General features: G+C 44.3%; 1 protein-coding gene across 3 annotated transcripts in view; it reads right to left on the reverse strand.

Moving 5' to 3' along the window:
- Positions 1 to 20,000, reverse strand: part of jmjd1cb (jumonji domain containing 1Cb) — a 113,913-nt gene that overhangs the window by 52,317 nt on the left and 41,596 nt on the right. For all 3 annotated transcript variants that reach the window (XM_047817688.1, XM_047817690.1, XM_047817689.1), the window contains exon 2: positions 14,778 to 14,942. In XM_047817688.1, coding sequence (XP_047673644.1) covers positions 14,778 to 14,942 — 165 coding nt within the window. The remainder of the gene's footprint in view (positions 1 to 14,777; positions 14,943 to 20,000) is intronic.

Here is a 20,000-nt window from a genome sequence, read left to right on the forward strand (position 1 = left end):
TCTGTTCCAGCACCACAATGTCCCTGTGCACAGATCAGGATCCATGAAGACTTTTAGAAGACACTTGGAAGTTCTCGAGCGTCCTGCACGGATCCCTGACCCCAAACTCTGACCGAACCACCGGTATCTGAGCTCACTAAAGCTCTTATGGTTAAATAAACATAAATCCCCACAGTCACACTTTAAAATCAAAGAAGAGTGGAGACTAATTTCTTACACGAGATGTTCATCAGTCACATTATCAGGTGTCTGCATACTTTTGGCCATATAGTGCATTTACCCAAATAAATAAAACCACTATTTATCCTCACAAACCACATTAGTTGCATTCATTCTAATTCATTCATATTTATTGTGATTTGGGTTAATAAGTGTTTGTGTTGAACTGCTAGCAGCTGCCTCTCCTGCCCTGCGTGTAGTAACTACATGTCACGCCGCTGCTCGCTCGTCCTGTCTGCTGGACCTCTTTGACAAAAAGTCTTTATCATGTTGAAACTCAGCATTTCTTCGTCTTTGTTACAATCTGAGGACCGTAAAATGTTGTCGTTGTAACTGACTTCTTGTGTTCATTGAAAGGAAGCTTAAGTGTTGAAATGTGTTTATGCAACTTGACCAAGTGGATAACTTCTCTAACACTACAGGTCTGTACACACAACTGTAATTGTGGCAGGATTTCATTTCAGAACAGGAACAAAATTACACACTTGCAGTTATGAACAGTCCATCGTAGTGCATCAGTTATGCGTTACCTTGGCCATCCTGACCCCTGACCCCTGACCCCCTCATCGCATAATTAAAAAGTAATTATTCAAACATGATATCACTAAATCAAATATGCATTTGTAATAACTTTAATATTATCTATGGTGTGTGTGTGTGTGTGTGTGTGTGTGTGTGTGTGTGTGTGTGTGTGTGTGTGTGTGTGTGTGTGTGTGTGTGTGTAAGAGAAAGAAAACAGCCAGGATTCCAGCAAAAGGGTCTCTGTGTCTCTATCAGTGCCTGACAGCTGATACTGTGAGTGTGTGTTATAAAGAATAATAACACTTACTGAACACTTACTCTGTAACCTGCACACTGTGAACATGAACAAGTGCATATCAACTCTCACAGATCTGTTACAAAGACTGGCTTTAAAACCAAAAAATCTCTTTTCTCTCTCTCTTACACACACACACGCACGCACACGCACACACACACACACGCACACATAACGCACACACACAGACACATACACATACACATACACACACGCACACACACACACACACGCACACACACGCACACATACACACGCACACACACAGACACATACACATACACACACACACGCACAAACACATGCACACACACATACACACATACACACACATGCACACACACACACCCACACATATACACACACACGCAGAGACACACACACACGCACACACACATACACATACCCCCCCCCACCACCACCACCACACACACACACACACACACAGACATATACACTGCTCCACATCAGGGAGAACAGGTATTATGTAAGCCATGTGAGCCATATTCAGGTGGCAGGAGATGTGTATGATGATACGATGCTCTGCTGTGATTATGAATGGAACAGACAGAGAATAAACCAAAAACATCTCAAGCCCTGCAGCAGGACTATCTGTGAAACCATCAGTGTCCCTGTTATAGAACTCACTATTGCCCTGCTGACTGAAACTAAAGTGTCTTAAACTTACTACTAATACTGAGGTATTAAAGAGAGTCTCAAAGCCATTAAATGTTAACAACAATACAAATGTTCCATTTATTCCAGAAGACAGATAGGTGAGAAACACAGAGCTCCATCAGGGACAATCAGCTGCACTAGTGCTCACGTACACAAAACAAATGGTAATGACGCACAGACTAAACACTGTGACGTCACACCAAGCACAACACAAGCTCCACTATTAGTCTGGTGAAAAAACAGGAAAAGGTCACGCACGATATTACAATATGGCGTCTGATCTCCTTTGGAGCTGCAAAGTCTGAATTATTTCCAGCATGAGGTTAGCAACAGTTGGACATTTCTCAGATCAGACCACGCAAACTTTAGAGAGAATTGATGTGGACTGAACATGAGCACAAATGTTCTTCACACCTACAGGTCTGTTTGTTGAGCCTGAATCAGAGTGAAACTGAAACCTTCGCCAGTTGGTTTGTTTTCATGCTACACATAATAAAAGCAGAGGGAAGTGTAACGTCTGGAAACACGAACCGTTTTACAATCGCTGCTAGAACATGGAGACGTGCAAAACACGTAGAAATCCCACAAAGACGTCATCGTTATTGCATAAAACAAACCAAACAGGTACAATAAGGATAAAAAGAATAAAATAAAGAGTCCGATGTTTGTTTTGCTCACAAATGTTCAACGCAGTTCGACCAAAATGACTCACCACTGACACAGAACACAAAACAACTCACTGACAAATAAACACAAGTGTAAATGTAAGCTGGAGAAAACACTTGTTCATCACTCCAGACTCTCCGGGTGGTGGAAACACCTTCTCCACAGGGCCTTCACCTACATGGCTACGAGCGACGCCCTGAGAGGACATCCTTCTAAATACACAAAACAATTAACAGCTCGTTTTAGCGATGGATTACGTGATTATGCTTCAGAATCCCAGAGAGGTTTAAATCAAATTCTCTCTAAAATCCTGTGCAAGAAGATCTCTTAAAACTCTCCTCACCAGCAGGAGGCGTGACTCACCAGGAGGACCAGATCATAACGAGCAGATAAATAATCAGAAAACCTGCCCAGGAACATGTATGTAGCAGGGAAAGAGAGAGGAGGTGGCGTCCGTGGGGATTGGCTTGTTTCTCAAAAAATAAAAGGATTAGAGGTAAAGAAGGCAGCGGTGTGTTTGTGTCTGTGTTCTGTCTGTGTCTGTGTTCTGTCTGTGTCTGTGTCTGTGTTCGTGTTCGTGTCTGTGTTTGTGTCCGTGTCCGTGTCCGTTGTGTTTGTGTGCGTGTCCGTGTCCGTGTCTGTGTTTGTCTCTGCAGAACAACAGCGTTGGTCATCTTTCTGTTAGCTTTCTTGTAGCTGTAGCGCAAGACTGTGGAACAAAGACCACTTAAAGAAAAGAGATTCCAGAGAATGCTGTTGAAAGAACATCCAGGAGGAGGGCTGTCTCTCTGTCCTCCCTGTCTCTCTGTCCTCCCTGTCTCTCTGTCCTCCCTGTCTCTCTGTCCTCCCTGTCTCTCTGACCTCCCTGTCTCTCTGTCCTCCCTGTCTCTCTGACCTCCCTGTCTCTCTGTCCTCCCTGTCACTCTTTCTTTCCTTCCTCTTTGTCTCTCTGTCCTCCCTGTCTCTGTCACTCTGTCCTCCCTGACTTTCCTGTCTCTCTGTCCTCCCTGTCTCTCTGTCCTCTCTGTTCTTCCTTTACCCTCTGAATCAAGCACAGGTTCTCTGCTCAGACCAGCAGCACTTTATTTCTCATTAATATTGCCAATATAATTCACAATATGAAGCTAATCTGTCAGAAGAATGTCCTGAGCCTCACGGTTCGGGTCGCTCGTGCATTTTAAGGCACATGGAGATGAATACCAAGTTGATGCTGAAGCCAAGCTCTAGTTCTTTTCCCCTGTGGCTCAGTGAGCGACTCTTTATGGTGCAGCTCTGCTACAGCCCTGTCAAACTCATCATCCTGTGTGCTCCAGCTCCGGCGACCAAAAATGAGGTCAGTTGGAAAAAATGAAAAGTGAAGCTATGAATAATGTAAAGATACCGCAGCGAGGATATTCTGAGAACAAGGTATTTTCAGCATGTCGTCCCCAAACGGAATGGAAATAAACATCGTGTGCAAAAGAAAAAAAGATCTTTCTATAAATATAGTCGTTTAAATACAAAGAAGAAAATGACAGAAATGTCTTTGATGCCAGAGGAGCACGAGTTCTTATGGTACTGAAGAGATCCACACACTGCACCGGGTCACCGATCCACACACTGCACCGGGTCACCGATCCACACACTGCACCGGGTCACCGATCCACACACTGCACCGGGTCACCGATCCACACACTGCACCGGGTCACCGATCCACACACTGCACCGGGTCACCGATCCACACACTGCACCGGGTCACCGATCCACACACTGCACCGGGTCACCGATCCACACACTGCACCGGGTCACCGATCCACACACTGCACCGGGTCACTGTTCCACACACTGCACCGGGTCACTGATCCACACACTGCACCGGGTCACTGATCCACACACTGCACCGGGTCACTGTTCCACACACTGCACCGGGTCACTGATCCACACACTGCACCGGGTCACTGTTCCACACACTGCACCGGGTCACTGATCCACACACTGTTACTGAAATGAGCTTGTGTTTTTTATGGTATTTACTCTGTATTGATGTCCTGCACAGGGTCCGGACTCCTCAGCTGACATCAGAATCTGATCTCATTATCGTTCACAAAAGAGAACGAACACAAATTCACACAGTCACAATCTGACCTTCAGAAGACTGGAGAATGTTGTAACAGAAAGATGGATTTAATCTGGAATCAAAGAAAAAACTGTTTTATGGCTGAATATTTTCTGCTCGCAGTATTGAGAACATATAAATCCACCAAACATCTGTAGTGGAGCAGGACGTTCACGTGCCTCATGGACAGAGATGTATGAGCACTTCACATGAAACTGCAGCTAAAAATAATTGCAAAGCAGCATTTTCTTCTAATTCAGTTCTAATAAGCTTTTTCTTTCCATCTCTCTTCCAAGACAGCGTGAATGCTTTAAAATTAGGGCAGTGCTGCTTGCCAAATAACGTCTTTCTGAAACTCGAGGCATGCAGCCAAAAAGAAATCTGTAAAACACGAGGAAAGCCAAGCGTCCATTAGGTTTAATACAAGCTGCACAATTGCTCCTTCTTCCTAGTTCACTTGGGTCCACCACGTTATTGGCATGGCTATTATGATCACGCCTACACTGCCAAAGTGTAGGTCACACACTGGAAAGGAAACACAGGAAGTTTAATATCAGAACAACATCCACAAACACAAGCTTTCAAATGCTCTACAGTTTACGAGCAGAACTAAAGTGACCTGGAGTCGGCTATCGACTGTAAATATTAGAAACATAATGCCTCTGGTTCGCTGCAGGGAGATTATCAGGTCTACATTTCCTACATCACCAGAACAGATAAAACGAATATAAACCGATCCGTATGCTTACTGGATACTCAGGTGTGAGACGTCTACACAGAGAGAGAAAGCCTGCTGATTAGCTGAATATCTCTAAAATGTCACCCTGAACCACATTCATATGTTTATATTCAAATATTTGTCATGTGCTTCTGGTGCTAATTTATTGCTACGTGTTGCATTAGCATGATTCCTGTGAGCGATCGGCAGCCGTGTGCCGTGATGATGTCACAGTGTGATGCTGCTGCTTCTCTCACAGTGAATATTAATCGGAGAAAAGTGCTTCTATCTATTAGCCCTCTTTTTTCAGCAATGTCGCACTAATACAAAATTCCAAATCTGAAACGCTTTTCACATTTTTACCTGTTTGCTCCGTCAGAGTCCGACTGTTCCCCTGCATTGTTGGTCAGGTTCAGACTCACTTGATTCTACCGAACACTGGTGGCGTTGTGTTCATGTTACATCATCACGAGAACACCACCATGACAACTAACCATTTTTTTGGTACTGTGATGTGCACTAAGTCTCTTCACCTCTTCTGTGTCCCACAACGTTCCCCTGTCACTCATGCTATACGTCGTTGTCCATCTTATGATGTCATCATGGGCTAAAACACACAAGCAGTTTACTTTACTTCCTGTATGAGTGCTGACCCGAGTACGAGTTGTTGTTCCTGTTCACAGGGATCGCGACACAGTTCCCATATAACCGAACTCACACCACGTCCTAAAGGGAGTCTCGGGTTCAGTAGATTTCACATGACCAACTTTTCATGCAAAACATGCTTTCTTTTGTACTAAACTCAGTGTGAAAGCCTCCTCAGTAGTAAAATGTAATGGGACATAGTTAGGTGCTGAATCCACTAGTGTTTGATTTAGGAGACAAAAAGCGAGAGCAGCTTCTTATTCTGGAAGCTGATCTGTTTCAGCAAAGTGCACTGACAAGAAGGTAAAACAAGGACTGCTGGACAGAATAAAAGACTAAAGTGCTGCTGCATCACTATGATCAGGTAGAGAAGAAGCAGAGACTAAGTAATGCTGGCGCCCCCGTCAGCGGGGAATCAGACGGCATTGTGGGTAATGCGGTGAGCTGAAAATAGGCCATCGTCTCATTAATAACCACAGTAGGAAATATCATCACGCCGGCAGGACAATAATGTAACCTGTGTGTTTTTTGTCCTGAATAAAAACAGGATGTTTCACGATCACTAACGTACGAGTAACGTATTTATTACTAAATGATTAGAGGTCCAGGAAGCAGGTCCGTTGGTGCAGCTGAATTTATTTATGCGTGTGTCTGCGGCTTTAGAGATGGAGCATGATCATATAAACGGAGAAGGAAGTCATTTAGGAGTCAGTAAATATGCAGGTCTGAGGATGTCATTGTGTTGCTGAGCGTTAACAAGCACACGTGCAAACATTTGGTCATTAACCCTTTCACCAAGAAAGTAACAACAAAGGCACATTAAAATCTTCTCCTGAGTGTGTAGTAATACACACTTATATAATCTTTACAAAAATTTGAATGAAAGATTTAAAAAACAAAACACACACACACACACACACACACACACACACACACACACACACACACACACACACACACACACACACTGGAGCATAACAGAGAGACACAATGCCCTATCAAGTTAAATTCTCAGAGAGGATGTTCATCACCAAGCCTCTGACAATGACTCCGATCATTAAAAATGCAAGTGAACGTCTAGACATATTCCTGAGGTTTATAGCCTGCCCTCCCTTCACACACTCTGTCTTCATCAGTGTCTCCCCTTTTTATTCCCCCACATCCACACAGTCAAACACAGAGCCTCCTCACAGGGCACTGAGCCTGAAGTACAGAAGACTTTCGCCTCAGAATTAGAGCTGAGCTGCCAGGAGACAAACATCTCGCTTCTGTATGATGGAGGTTTTGAGCTAATTATTTATTGATAAATAAATACACACATTAATCAACACAGTACTGGTGTTAGATATCATCAGGCTTAACATCCTGAGTGATCCAGTGATACGGCAGAACAGAGGCAGTGCAGAGACACGTGAGTGTGTAAAGCTGTTGTAAACACAAACATGCTTTTAATGTGTTGTGTACTTCCTGTCTGTCCATGTACACATGCAGATCAATACAACTTCCTGTGTGGAGGAAGGGATTCATCTGATTGTACGAATGATGACGTCTGTTACGTCTCAGGCCTTGTGCTGTTGCATAACAGACTCTCTAGGGATTCAGAGACTGAGTTTTGATTTGTGTGTGTGTGTGTGTGTGTGTGTGTGTGTGTGTGTGTGTGTGTGTGTGTGTGTGTGTGTGTGTGTGTGTGTGTGTGTGTGTGTGTGTGTGTGTGTGTGTGTGTGTGTTAGTGGAGTTTTGCACCAAGCTAGGATCAAGAACTGCTGGAGAACAACTAGATGTCACAGGCTCAGGGTGCAGTGTGTGTGATGGCACTGTGACACGAGGCAGGAACAAACGATGATGAGTCAGATGGAAACGTGAGAGCAAGCTGATCTCCAGGCGAGTGGGAAGTGTTAGTGAATGTGAGACCTTCAGGGTGTGGCCCCTAACATGGGGAACAGGTATCTCCTGAAACACACTCATATGGCACAGGCAGCTCCACTGCACAGTGTACAGGCATGTAAGGACAAACTGAACCGTCTCTCAGTCTGATACCTGCTGTACAATACAAGAGCGTCATCGCTTGGGTTAGAGAGAGAGAGAGAGAGAGAGAGAGAGAGAGAGAGAGAGAGAGAGAGAGAGAGAGAGAGAGAGAGAACCTTCCAATCCAGACAAGTTTGGTGATCTAAGCCTGAGCCCTGAGGGAGACGCAAATCAAAGACACTCCATTTCTTCTTACCTCGCCGACCTGCAAACTCTCATTCATCTAACAACAAAAAACGAGAGCTGATTTAAATAGGACATAAACAGAGAGAGAGAGAGAGAGAGAGAGAGAGAGAGAGAGAGAGAGAGAGAGAGAGAGAGAGAGAAGACAGTATTGTGAACAAATTAAAGAGCAGATTAGGTTACCTTGATCAGCTTTTATTAAACTGCTAAAGTGGTGTTTTACTCGATCATGTGTGCAGGGATAAAGCTGTGCCTCTCAGTGTAAACAAGCACCACAGCAACAGCTCCCTGGAGCAAAGCTTAATAATTACTCCTGCTTACGCAAAAGGAAAAAAAAGGCTATGCCTCGATATTATAGTCTGTGTTCAGACCAAAACAATCCAGGCTCCTGGTTACATTAGAGACTTTTATGATTTCCTCTCACCAGAGGCTGAATCGATGCTGTATGGATTCGACACTGTGTACAGGTGGCACTGAGGTCACGGGCCGTCTGGTGTTGTAGAGTAAACAGCTCTGTCGTGGAGGGCCCGGCGGTCCGGAACCAAATAGACGGAAGCCTTTCTATAAATAAACCACTAATAGCAGGAAAATGCGTTAGAGCCTCTGAGATGTTGCAGCTGATGGAGAAGTTCCTGCTGTTGACCAGGCCCAGAGTTTAAAGAGCCAAGGGCCACCCAGAGAGAAGCACAGAGACATGATGCATTCATTAAAAAGCAGAACAACAGAAAAAAGGTCAACAAAGAACTAGCAAACACACCAGTCACTGGAAGGTCTTGTAATTTAAGTCAATAATACATTGATCCCTCACACACTGGTAGCTGAAAGAAAGCCAACGCAACTTCATTTTTTTCTGTAGGAACAGATAGTGTGGTTAAAGGTGAGGTCTCCGATGTTTGAAAGCCAATGTCGACATATAAAATCACCGAAACAAACACGCCCCTAACCCAAACGGGCCCCACCCCTGTATCGATAGCTCCGCCCACACATACATACGTAACCCAGGCGACTAACAGAAAGAAACGTGTCTTTATCATAGCTGAAGGGAAGAACAATACGATTGTAGATAAACAAACAAGCAAAAATGCCACACAAGCATAATGATGTAAAGGACAAAGGCATATATTAGTTCTGTGTAACAAAGCAAAACCAACGTTACTCACCTATCGAGAAGGAAAAAAGCGCCTCGGCGTCTTAAGTAAAGTCGGCCACATATTCACAGGTCGGAGTTTCCCCGAGTCGATAACTCCTGAGCTAAACGCTGTTACTACACAAAACGCGGTTGTAGCTGCCTCTCTACATTACTACGATAGAAAAGAGGTGTTATTTGTGTAGTAACAGCGTTTAGCTCAGGAGTTATTGACTCGGGAAACTCCAACCTGTGAATATGTGGCCAACTTCCTGCTCCTTCAGTTCTCTCCAGCGCTGGAAAGCTGATCCTATATTAACACGTCCTACTTCTTGTCCTTATCGTAAGTCTTTCTTCTCTTTCTTTCTTTGTTTTTATCCTCCATGTCAATGTTAAAACCGCTTTCTGCTAACGTCACACACGTGCACTGAACACTCTCTCCGCCCATATCGACAAGCCCCGCCCCTTTCTGCTCATTGGTCACACGTTGGTTTTAATTTATGTTTAATTTTCAGCCCAACTCAGTTTTCTGAAGCATAAGATTGAGAAAGAAAAAGAGAGAGGGAAAGAGAGAGAGAGAGAGAGAGAGAGAGAGAGAGAGAGAGAGAGAGAGAGAGAGAGAGAGAGAGAGAGAGAGAGAGAGATAGAAAGAATGCCATCACAGAAGGCTAGAGCTCCAACAGGACCCACTCATGTGACTGGCACATGGGCATCACATGTCAGCAGTGTATGAAAATAACACACAACTCTTCCGTTATAAGCCAAGGGTTGTCTCACTGTCCCAAACGTATTGTCTGAAGCTGAGTAATAGTGGGTTCTGAAGCAGTGGCTCCATTCTGTCTCAAATTGTTCTCAGAATGCTGTGCTCCAAATTTGCTGACGATTGAACAAATTGATAAGAGAAGACGCATTAATAAGAGAAGACGCATTAATAAGAGAAGACGCATTAATAAGAGAAGACGCATTAATAAGAGAAGACGCATTAAATGTTTTGGGGTAAAAACTGTTAATGATTAAAAAAACCAAAACGATGGAAATGATGACCAAGGGCTTGAATCTGAGAGACTTCGCTACCTCATGTGTGGATTAGAGACATTACAGAATGTTGTTGTGTTATTTTACACTCACGTGTGTTTGCCGCACACATGCCACGCAGTAGACGGCTATTACAGTCCAAATATAATGAGTATAAAAGGCTCAGCTTAATTAAATCACTTCTTCCAGTCCTCACTGTCCCACCACTGTTCATTGGGCCTGAAGTTGCACCTTACGAATGAGTCGCATGGACAGACCGTTTTGTGTGTCCACTGAGCGAGAAGGTCAACACACACAAAGGCTTCCACATATGAGGATTTAGCGTTCCTCACAAACAGCTGCGTGGAGCACCGGCCTGGCTCCAATGACCAGGATAAACAAACTCGTGCACAATGAGAGGCTGTGAGCGATGGCCACTGCCTGACCTTGAGCCTGAATCTGGGACCATACTGTTCATCCAGTTAAAGCATAAACACAAAGCGGCTAGAGAGGCTCAACTGGTAGAAATGGAAGTTCCAGTTGTGTACTAATTACAGCTTGTATAGTTTTAGTAGATTTTCTGGGCATCTCTACAAAAATGGATCTGGTGCCATAACACACATGACATTCGAATGAAAAGAGCTAAATAAAAGCCAGCTGTGAAGAGGGAAGGTTGTTTGATCTGCACTGTCCCCTTCCCTTCTCGTCCCCAGGGCTTTTAGCGCGGGTGGGACAAAGCAGCCCTGGGCTGTAAAAGCTGCCTGCTTATGATTGGTGCTATTAAAAAGCCAGCTGTGCAGCTGGCAGTGAAGGATCATCTGCACTCTCTTTATACAGCCACCCACCGACTACATGCCTGTCAGACTGCAGGGTCACACCGATGCATCCTTCCTCATTTAACACACCTGATTCAACTCGATACACAATTACACAGGAAATCTGGGGTGTCTCCAGAACCTCCACTCGACACTCCAACCCTAGAAAGAAGCCCGTGGCAGATACAGTCACTGACAAGTCTGGCCAAAGCTTAAGGCTCTTATATCATATGCATAACAAGTGTCTACACACTGCACCAGTATCACCAACAAACACACAGGAGAACCTGAAAAACTGCCCTGACGCAGACAACAGTCTACACAAATCAAGCTAACGCTGCAGTTTAGGGACTGTGTGTGCTTAACGTAGCCTTACTTAACACATACACAGAGCAGCGCATGAATCTCATTGACAGGCATTATTGACAACCAGCTCGTCAGTCAATGCCCGAAAAAGGGATGGGCTCCATTTCCTCCAGAACACAGTGGACGTCTTACACTAATGAAAAACATTCATCTAGCTCCTGTTCACACCAACAAGAATGATCAGACAAGGCTAAGCGTGGGGCTTGGAGTTAAAATCACTGCATGCCAAAGAAATGGTTTGTCTCATTGATATAATTTGCTTTGTTATGCAGCTTTCATCAAGTTGACCAGAAACAAATATCCTGATGCAAGCAGATATTTCATAAAAGATATTTAGTCATGGCACATTGTTTTTAACCTTTATAAACCAGTGCTTGACTAAGAGCTGTACGTTGTGTAAGACGGCGTGAGGGATTCCTAATGCATGGAGTTAACATAACAACTGGGTACGTTTATGGGTTTTACCTCTGGGTAAAGTTTAATCATACAAAATAGGGCCAAAAGAACATGTACACGTGACCATCGTGTACACGTGACCATCGTGTACACGTGACCATCGTGTACACGTGACCATCATGTACACGTGACCATCGTGTACACGTGACCATCATGTACACGTGACCATCATGTACACGTGACCATCATGTACACTTGACCATCGTGTACACGTGACCATCATGTACACTTGACCATCGTGTACACGTGACCATCACACCCATAGCTGTTCCTTCACTAAACTTGTAAGCATAAAAGAAGTGTGAGTAATTAAGACAGGATTCTGCTTTCCACTCGCTGTGTTTTCACTCCACTGCACAATAGCTCCCTTTCACGCTGCATGATAGTGATCATCCTAAACACGGGCGGTCCTAGCCTTCCATTAAAATCACTTGCACTGGCTGATGAAAATAATGGGTTTTCATGCCACGGTTTTGAGTCTTATAAACGGGCACATTGTTCCTCACAGGAGTCATTGTGTCTCATAACAGAGTGACATGCGTGAAGCTTAAAACAGACACTAAAACAGGCCTGTGTCAGCAAGGCAGGGGTGTGTAAGAGAGGGTAACAGGGTAAGAGCTTGGCCCTGAGCTGTGTAGAGAGAGAGAGAGAGAGAGAGAGAGAGAGAGAGAGAGAGAGAGAGAGAGAGAGAGAGAGAGAGAGAGAGAGAGAGAGGGAGAGAGTAAAAGTTAAACCATTTAAACCATTGAAGGTTTCGAGTCTTGATTCAAGCAAATAAGTCAACAGTGATTTAAACAGACTTCCACAGAATCACTAGCAAATGTCCAGTCAAGACAGCAGGAGGATGATGATTGTCATCCTTAAATCTATACTCATTTAAAGTTGTTCACATTAAGTCAGGCAAAGTCTACGCTCTGAGTGCAAAAGCCAGAAAACTCGTCCGTCTGTATCTGCATCTGGACGGTCTGTTCTCAGTGCATGTGTGAGAACGTGGTGCTGGGAGACATTCACAAGAGGGTGAGGGGAAAATTTTATAAAAATAAAAAAACATGTGAAATGTGAAAAACAATGGCTGAAAAGCAGAATGAGGGAGAACGCAGTGGCTTTTCCTGAACGTAGAAAATGAAGACGTGAGGAGGAGCGCTGGAGGGTGAAAGAGAGGGAGATTGAAGCCCAGGGCAGGACATAAATATCCTGGGCAGGAGGCCAAAAGCAAAAGCTCTTTAATGGGGCTGGAGGAGAACGATGGCCACGACTGCCCCTGGCCTGCAATTCCCAGGTCACAGTCTGTCAATAGATCTGGGCATTACGGTCAGGACAGAGGGGAGAAGAACAATTGGCCCGTTCAGTTCAGGGGAGGAGGGAAACATATATCAAAGGACAGCGCACATAAAGGCCAAAGTGTGCCAGAGAGCGAGGAGGCTCGCTGCTGAGTAAGGCCAATCCACAGGCAGTAAAAGTCTGCATTCTACTGAAACAGCAGCCATAAATAATCATGCCCGTGAATGCAGTTGTGTAAGAGAAACAGAGAGAGGTGGGGGGGGGGGGGGGGGGGGGTCGACAAAACCAATAAAACAAAACCCTAGGACGAAACGAAAGAAGCAAGGCACAGGACAAGGGACAAGAAAACAGCCATGAAAACATGAAGGACTCCTTTACTCGTCTCCCTGAGGCCACACGTTGGGCAAACGCACGAGCGCCGGGTAATTACTGTTTCGTCAGGAGTCGGCTGAGGTAATTAGGGAAATTCTGTGAGTGTGATGACTGAATGAAGCTTTATAAAGCTACAGCAGTAGACGTTAGTGGACTCCAGAGACCAGAGTTAGTGGTAAGACTGTATGGTGTAGCAGAAAACAGACACATCCTCTCACAAGACTTCCTCCAGCTTGTTGTGGAAGCAGAGGCATGAAGCTACGACAATGACCACTGACCTGGAAATCTTTTGTTTTATGTGAGTCATTCTGTAGCTTCGTGTGCTACAGACTGTCCCATGTGTCCCTGTGTGCCACTGTCAAGCCCATTTAAGATCTTCAGGCTTTTTTTTTAGCATGTTAGAATAACAATGAAGACATTAACATAACAGCTATGGAATTGTAGCAGGACCAAGAAACAACAAACCTTTCATCGTGTTAATTCTTTACTCTACACCTGATGAAGCTTTACACAGTCTCAGCATCAACTGTAACAGTAATAAGCATATGTTTGTGGAACAAGGTCATGCTTTCTAGCAAAATCTAATATTCATGCTATATTTTGCCCTTTAAATGAATCGGATAATAAAGAGTAACACACTAACTGTATCTGCAGTGTGTGTGTGTGTGTGTGTGTGTGTGTGTGTGTGTGTGTGTGTGTGTTGTTTTGTACTATCGTCTATGCCTGGGCTAGTTGGCGCTTTACTACACTGTGTTACATAATCAAAACATCACACAACCTCAGCACAAAACCACTGAGAGCACAGTTTAACTTTCACCACTGTTCTCTTTGTCTGTCTCCCACACACACACTCTCACACACACACACACACACACACACACACACACACACACACACACACACACACACACACACACACACACACACACACACACACACAGCCCTCCAGTCACATCTTTCAGCTGGAGTTATGGAGTTACACCCTCAGTTAATTGAGCTTACCAACGCTCAAACCAAACTGACTTTATTGTCACAAATGAGTCGTTGATCTAAAAGAATCTCAAATCATCCAAAAAAAAAAAAAAGCTGCATTATTTTTGAGCGTTTGTGATGCCTGATAAACGCCGGCCCAGCTACAGCGCCCTGCCGACACAACGTGCAAACTACACGGAGGAGAACAGAGAGAAATGACAGAGATATGAAGAAGAAAAGAAAAACTTTGGACTGTGTGACTCTGTGGTGGTGGTGGTGGTGGTGGGGGGGGGTGGTTCTGGGAGTAGTTGACGGTGGATTTCACTCACCAAAGCAGGCCACTGGATCTGTTTGGCCCGGGTGCCCTGCAGTTGTGAGCTTTCTTTCCTCTTAGCCCAGACAAGCTGCTGCTCCAGGAGAAAGATCTGAAAGTCTTCATACACCTTCACCCACTCACGCTTCTCCCACTCCAGGTCATCAAACTCTACGTATACCTGAGAAGAGAAAGAAAAAACATCCCCCTGTTAACACCTTTTCCACTCAAACACAACTGTGGATCTCAGAAATGTTCCTTGTTCCTCCACCAGGTCTATTTTAGTTGCTGAGCAAAGAATATTTGTCTTTGTAAGTTTGGCTCATAAACAGCAACCAAGTTGGAACCCAAAGTTGTTTTCTGGGTTTTTCAGAGCTACAGTCCCCTTGGGACGATTCCCCCAGACAGAGAGAGGGGTAACATGCATTAATGATTAGCTACAACTCAGAACGCTGTGGACTGAGAACTATTTTCACACTTTGGGAAGCAGACACGACTCCGAAGCTGGCGAGAGAAAGTCAAAAACAAATCTATCATTACAGACTGCCAACAATAAGAAGCCCGAACCAGGAAGCGTGCACTGCTGTACCTCTTATAGTCTACAGGGTGCTCTGTCTAAGCCCTTTAGACCTTATATAAACCATGTTCCTGGTGTGTTCGGATCTCATGTATGACTAACACACCACGGTCGAGTACAGCTGAGAGAGACGTCTCCCTTTCTCTCCTTCTGTCAGATCATCAAAGTAAACAACATGAACATTTAGCGTTCTAAGATATACGGACACGCTGGCTTGCGTCTTCATCCAGTTTACTGTGAAATGGATGTAAATCTGGTCTGGTGTGGGTTTAAAAACACTGTGACGGAAAAGAATCAGAACAAATCAAAGCAAGTTCTGGAACCATCAACAAACCATCCAACAAAATGCACTAAATAACTTATATGATGTTTCCACCACCGGCTTCACTCAACGCTCTGCTTCTGTCATCGTTGTTGATCTTTTGCTCTCATCTCTGAGCCTGCAGGATGCTTTATAGTTCTGTTGTCAGTAAAATGAGGAAACCTCCTCGTACAGCACATGGGCTCTGATGCCCTGCATACAGGAGTAGATACCATGCTGACTAACAGAAGGTGTTGCATAATGTGGATTCGACCCAAAAATGATTCAACAAGCCTGCTGTGTTTTTAATCACTCATTGCCTTTTGGATCCTCCCACTCACTCTTTATAAACATGTGTGAGAGAGAGAGAGAGAGAGAGAGAGAGAGAGAGAGAGAGAGAGAGAGAGAGAAATACACAGCCATTAAACACACAGGTTCTTCTCACATAGGACAAATTCTCCCGAATTCCTTCAGACTAATAATCTGGACAAGCTCCTGTATGTTTTGTTGGAGAAGGAGGACTGTGTTGAGCTGCAGCTCAGTATGTGTTGTCCTGTGTACATGAGGAAGAGACACTGAGTCTTCATCACCATACGGTAGAGTATGTATGTCTGTGTGTGTGTGTGTGTGTGTGTGTGTGTGTGTGTGTGTGTGTGTGTGTGTGTGTGTGTGTGTGTGTTTATATGTGTGTGTGTGTGTGTGTGTGTGTGTGTCTGTGTGTCTGTGTGTATGTGTCTGTATGTGTCTGTGTGTGTGTGTGTGTGTGTGTGTGTGTGTGTGTGTGTATGTATGCATATTACACATTTTCTGTTAATCCCATAAAGCTCATGTCACTACTGAAATATTACTTTAGTGTCCTTCAGTTATTTGACAGATCAAACACACAAATGTTTTTAAATAAAAATCATGGTAAGTGTTTGTAAAAAAAATCATTGTCGGGGTGCCTAAACTTTTGCATATGACTGTGTGTGTGTGTTCTTTCTCTTCTCTTTCCCCCCTCTCCCTCTCTCTCCCCCTCTCTATCCCCCCCCCTCTCTCCCCACCTCCATCGCTCCCCCCCCTTCCTGTAGATGTCAGACTCGGCTCTTTTTCCCCACAAGCCGCTCTGCTCACTTCTAATCTCATTAACAGTTAACATGCAGTACGAAGGTCAAAGAAACACGTGATGTGATGATGTGTGTATTACTGTGTGTCCTGTCAAACCCAGCTGACCTGCACACGTCAATCACCGAGGGCTTTACCGTTACTGATGTAGTTACAGTCTGATCTGATGTTGTTACAGTCTGATCTGATGTAGTTACAGTCTGATCTGATGTAGTTACAGTCTGATCCGATGTAGTTACAGTCTGATCCGATGTAGTTACAGTCTGATCCGATGTAGTTACAGTCTGATCTGATGTAGTTACAGTCTGATCTGATGTAGTTACAGTCTGATCTGATGTAGTTAGATAATTAAACATAGTTACAGACATTTTTCCTCATTTAAAGCTTCTTGTACAAACCCTAGACAATTTTGCTCAGTATTTAGTCTGATGTTTGCTTTATTGTGATCAGATTGGAATTGTAGATAAATCTGATTACACACACGATGTTATCCCTTGTGTAATTTGTTGTAGTGTGTTGTGTACACTGTAGTGTGTTGTGTGTTGTGTACACTGTAGTGTGTTGTGTGTTGTGTACACTGTAGTGTGTTGTGTACACTGTAGTGTGTTGTGTGTTGTGTACACTGTAGTGTGTTGTGTGTTGTGTACACTGTAGTGTGTTGTGTACACTGTAGTGTGTTGTGTGTTGTGTACACTGTAGTGTGTTGTGTACACTGTAGTGTGTTGTGTGTTGTGTACACTGTAGTGTGTTGTGTACACTGTAGTGTGTTGTGTACACTGTAGTGTGTTGTGTGTTGTGTACACTGTAGTGTGTTGTGTACACTGTAGTGTGTTGTGTACACTGTAGTGTGTTGTGTGTTGTGTACACTGTAGTGTGTTGTGTACACTGTAGTGTGTTGTGTACACTGTAGTGTGTTGTGTACACTGTAGTGTGTTGTGTGTTGTGTACACTGTAGTGTGTTGTGTGTTCCACTGTTACTGTAAAAGCCGTCACGCTCATTCAGGGCTCTGAGCAGCTGCTGCTCCACTCACTGGAGGTAAAAGACAGCAGAATGACAGCTGGGAGAAACACGACACACTGAACATCTCACCTCTGCTCTGCTTTCACACTCCTCCTTATTTTAGTCCATGCAGCGTGATTCTGAAGACGAGGACACTAAATATACAGCGTGTGAATAGAAAAGAAAACAGACAAGTGATGAAGATAAATCCTTGTCCCAGACCTGCTCTGTCATGGGCTGTCATTAGTGTTCACATTGTTCAGGGAGGGCAACAGGGGCAGCAGAAGGTCATTCTGCTGATAGACACAGCAGGGAAACTGAAAAGTTCTCATGGAAGCACAAAAGTTCTTGTCATGTAGATGTGAAAGTTCTTATCGGTACGTCGGCTCAGGCTGACAATCATCTGTCACAATCATCTGTCACAATCATCACACTCAGGTCTGTAGTTAAGCAATAAAAATGTGAATCAGCTACATAGGGTTTCTGTGCCAATACATGCTCGTGGAACAAGTACGTACACACACACACACACTCAGACACACACACACACACACACACACACACACCACACAGCACACACACAGACACACAAAGACACACACAGCACACACACTCAGACACACAGACACACACACTCAGACACATAGACACACACAGACACACACTCAGACACATAGACACACACACAGACACACCACACAGCACACACAGACACACACAGACACACACAGACACACCACACACAGACACACACACAGTCACACCACACACGATCAGACACACACACAGTCACACCACACACACACAGACACACACAGACACACCACACACACTCAGACACACACACAGTCACACCACACACGCTCAGACACACACACAGTCACACCACACACACTCAGACACACACAGATACACACAGACACACTCAGACACACTCAGACACACACGGACACACACACAGACACACACACAGTCACACCACACACACTCAGACACACAGACACACACAGACACACACACTCAGACACATAGACACACACAGACACACACACACAGACACACCACACAGCACACACACTCAGACACATAGACACACACAGACACACACTCAGACACACACAGACACACACACAGTCACACCACACACACTCAGACACACAGACACACACAGACTCACTAAATACAGGTAAAAAATGTGCTGAATCATTAGAAACAGTTCATGACTTACATGAGAAAAAAGAGCACATTAAATTATTATTTCTTCATAAGTTGCACAAATTGAAAAACCACAGTTCATAAAAAAGTGCAATAAAAACTCATCGCCCAGACAGACGAGGGGAGAAGTGTTGTGCAAGCGTGCACTTGTGTAGTGCAGTCAGCAGCAGCCTGCTCCAGCCTGCATGATGGATAAAGTCTTGTACTGTTTCCAAGAGCAGGCACTCAGGAGACAGCTTATATAACTGGAGTCAGAGGCACAGAGACCGGCCGCTGAACCCTGAACAGCCCGATGGGGCCAGAACGAGCCAGAACTGGCCGACACTCCGGTCTAGCCTTCGCCCATATTAAGCTCGAACGAGACCAGAGCCTTAAAAGAGACAAATCAGGACATCCTGGAATAGCCATTAAAGTAGAACATGCAAGTGGATTACAGACCTGTCTGATAAACGTATTTATTACATAAATAAATCATGAGAATACGACAATGCCAAGACCACGACAGAATAACAAGGCAATAAAATGTCATGGCTGAACAGACTGTCACATGTTGGCCATGTTGTTGACATAAATACACAGAATAAGTGCCATGAGTCTAATACAGTAAGTGTGTTCACAATAAAAGTGCAGTTCATTGTGGAAATCATCAGGATTTGAGTGTCGATTTATTTATCCTTAATAAAATTGCCATAACATGATGCGTGAAAACATTCCACATGACACACATGACACACATGACACACATGACACACATGACACGATAAGCCAGCTAACAACCTGCCAGGATACACAAAGCGTTAAAAATCAGCTGATGTCGGATGAACAACCACTCTTTACAGCCGTGGTGAACAGAAAAGCATCAACATGTAATGTGAGAGAACGTCAGACACATTTGTCTTCTGTCAGACAAGACAACAAGGAATCTGACACCAGTGGACAAAAACTGGACTAGATGAACAAGCAGCAGAAAACTTCTGGTTTCAGTTTACTTTAATTAACTGGCCACACACACTGAGAGAGAGAGAGAGAGAGAGAGAGAGAG

This window comes from Tachysurus fulvidraco, chromosome 8 (genome assembly GCF_022655615.1).
Source record: "Tachysurus fulvidraco isolate hzauxx_2018 chromosome 8, HZAU_PFXX_2.0, whole genome shotgun sequence".
NCBI lineage: Eukaryota > Metazoa > Chordata > Actinopteri > Siluriformes > Bagridae > Tachysurus > Tachysurus fulvidraco.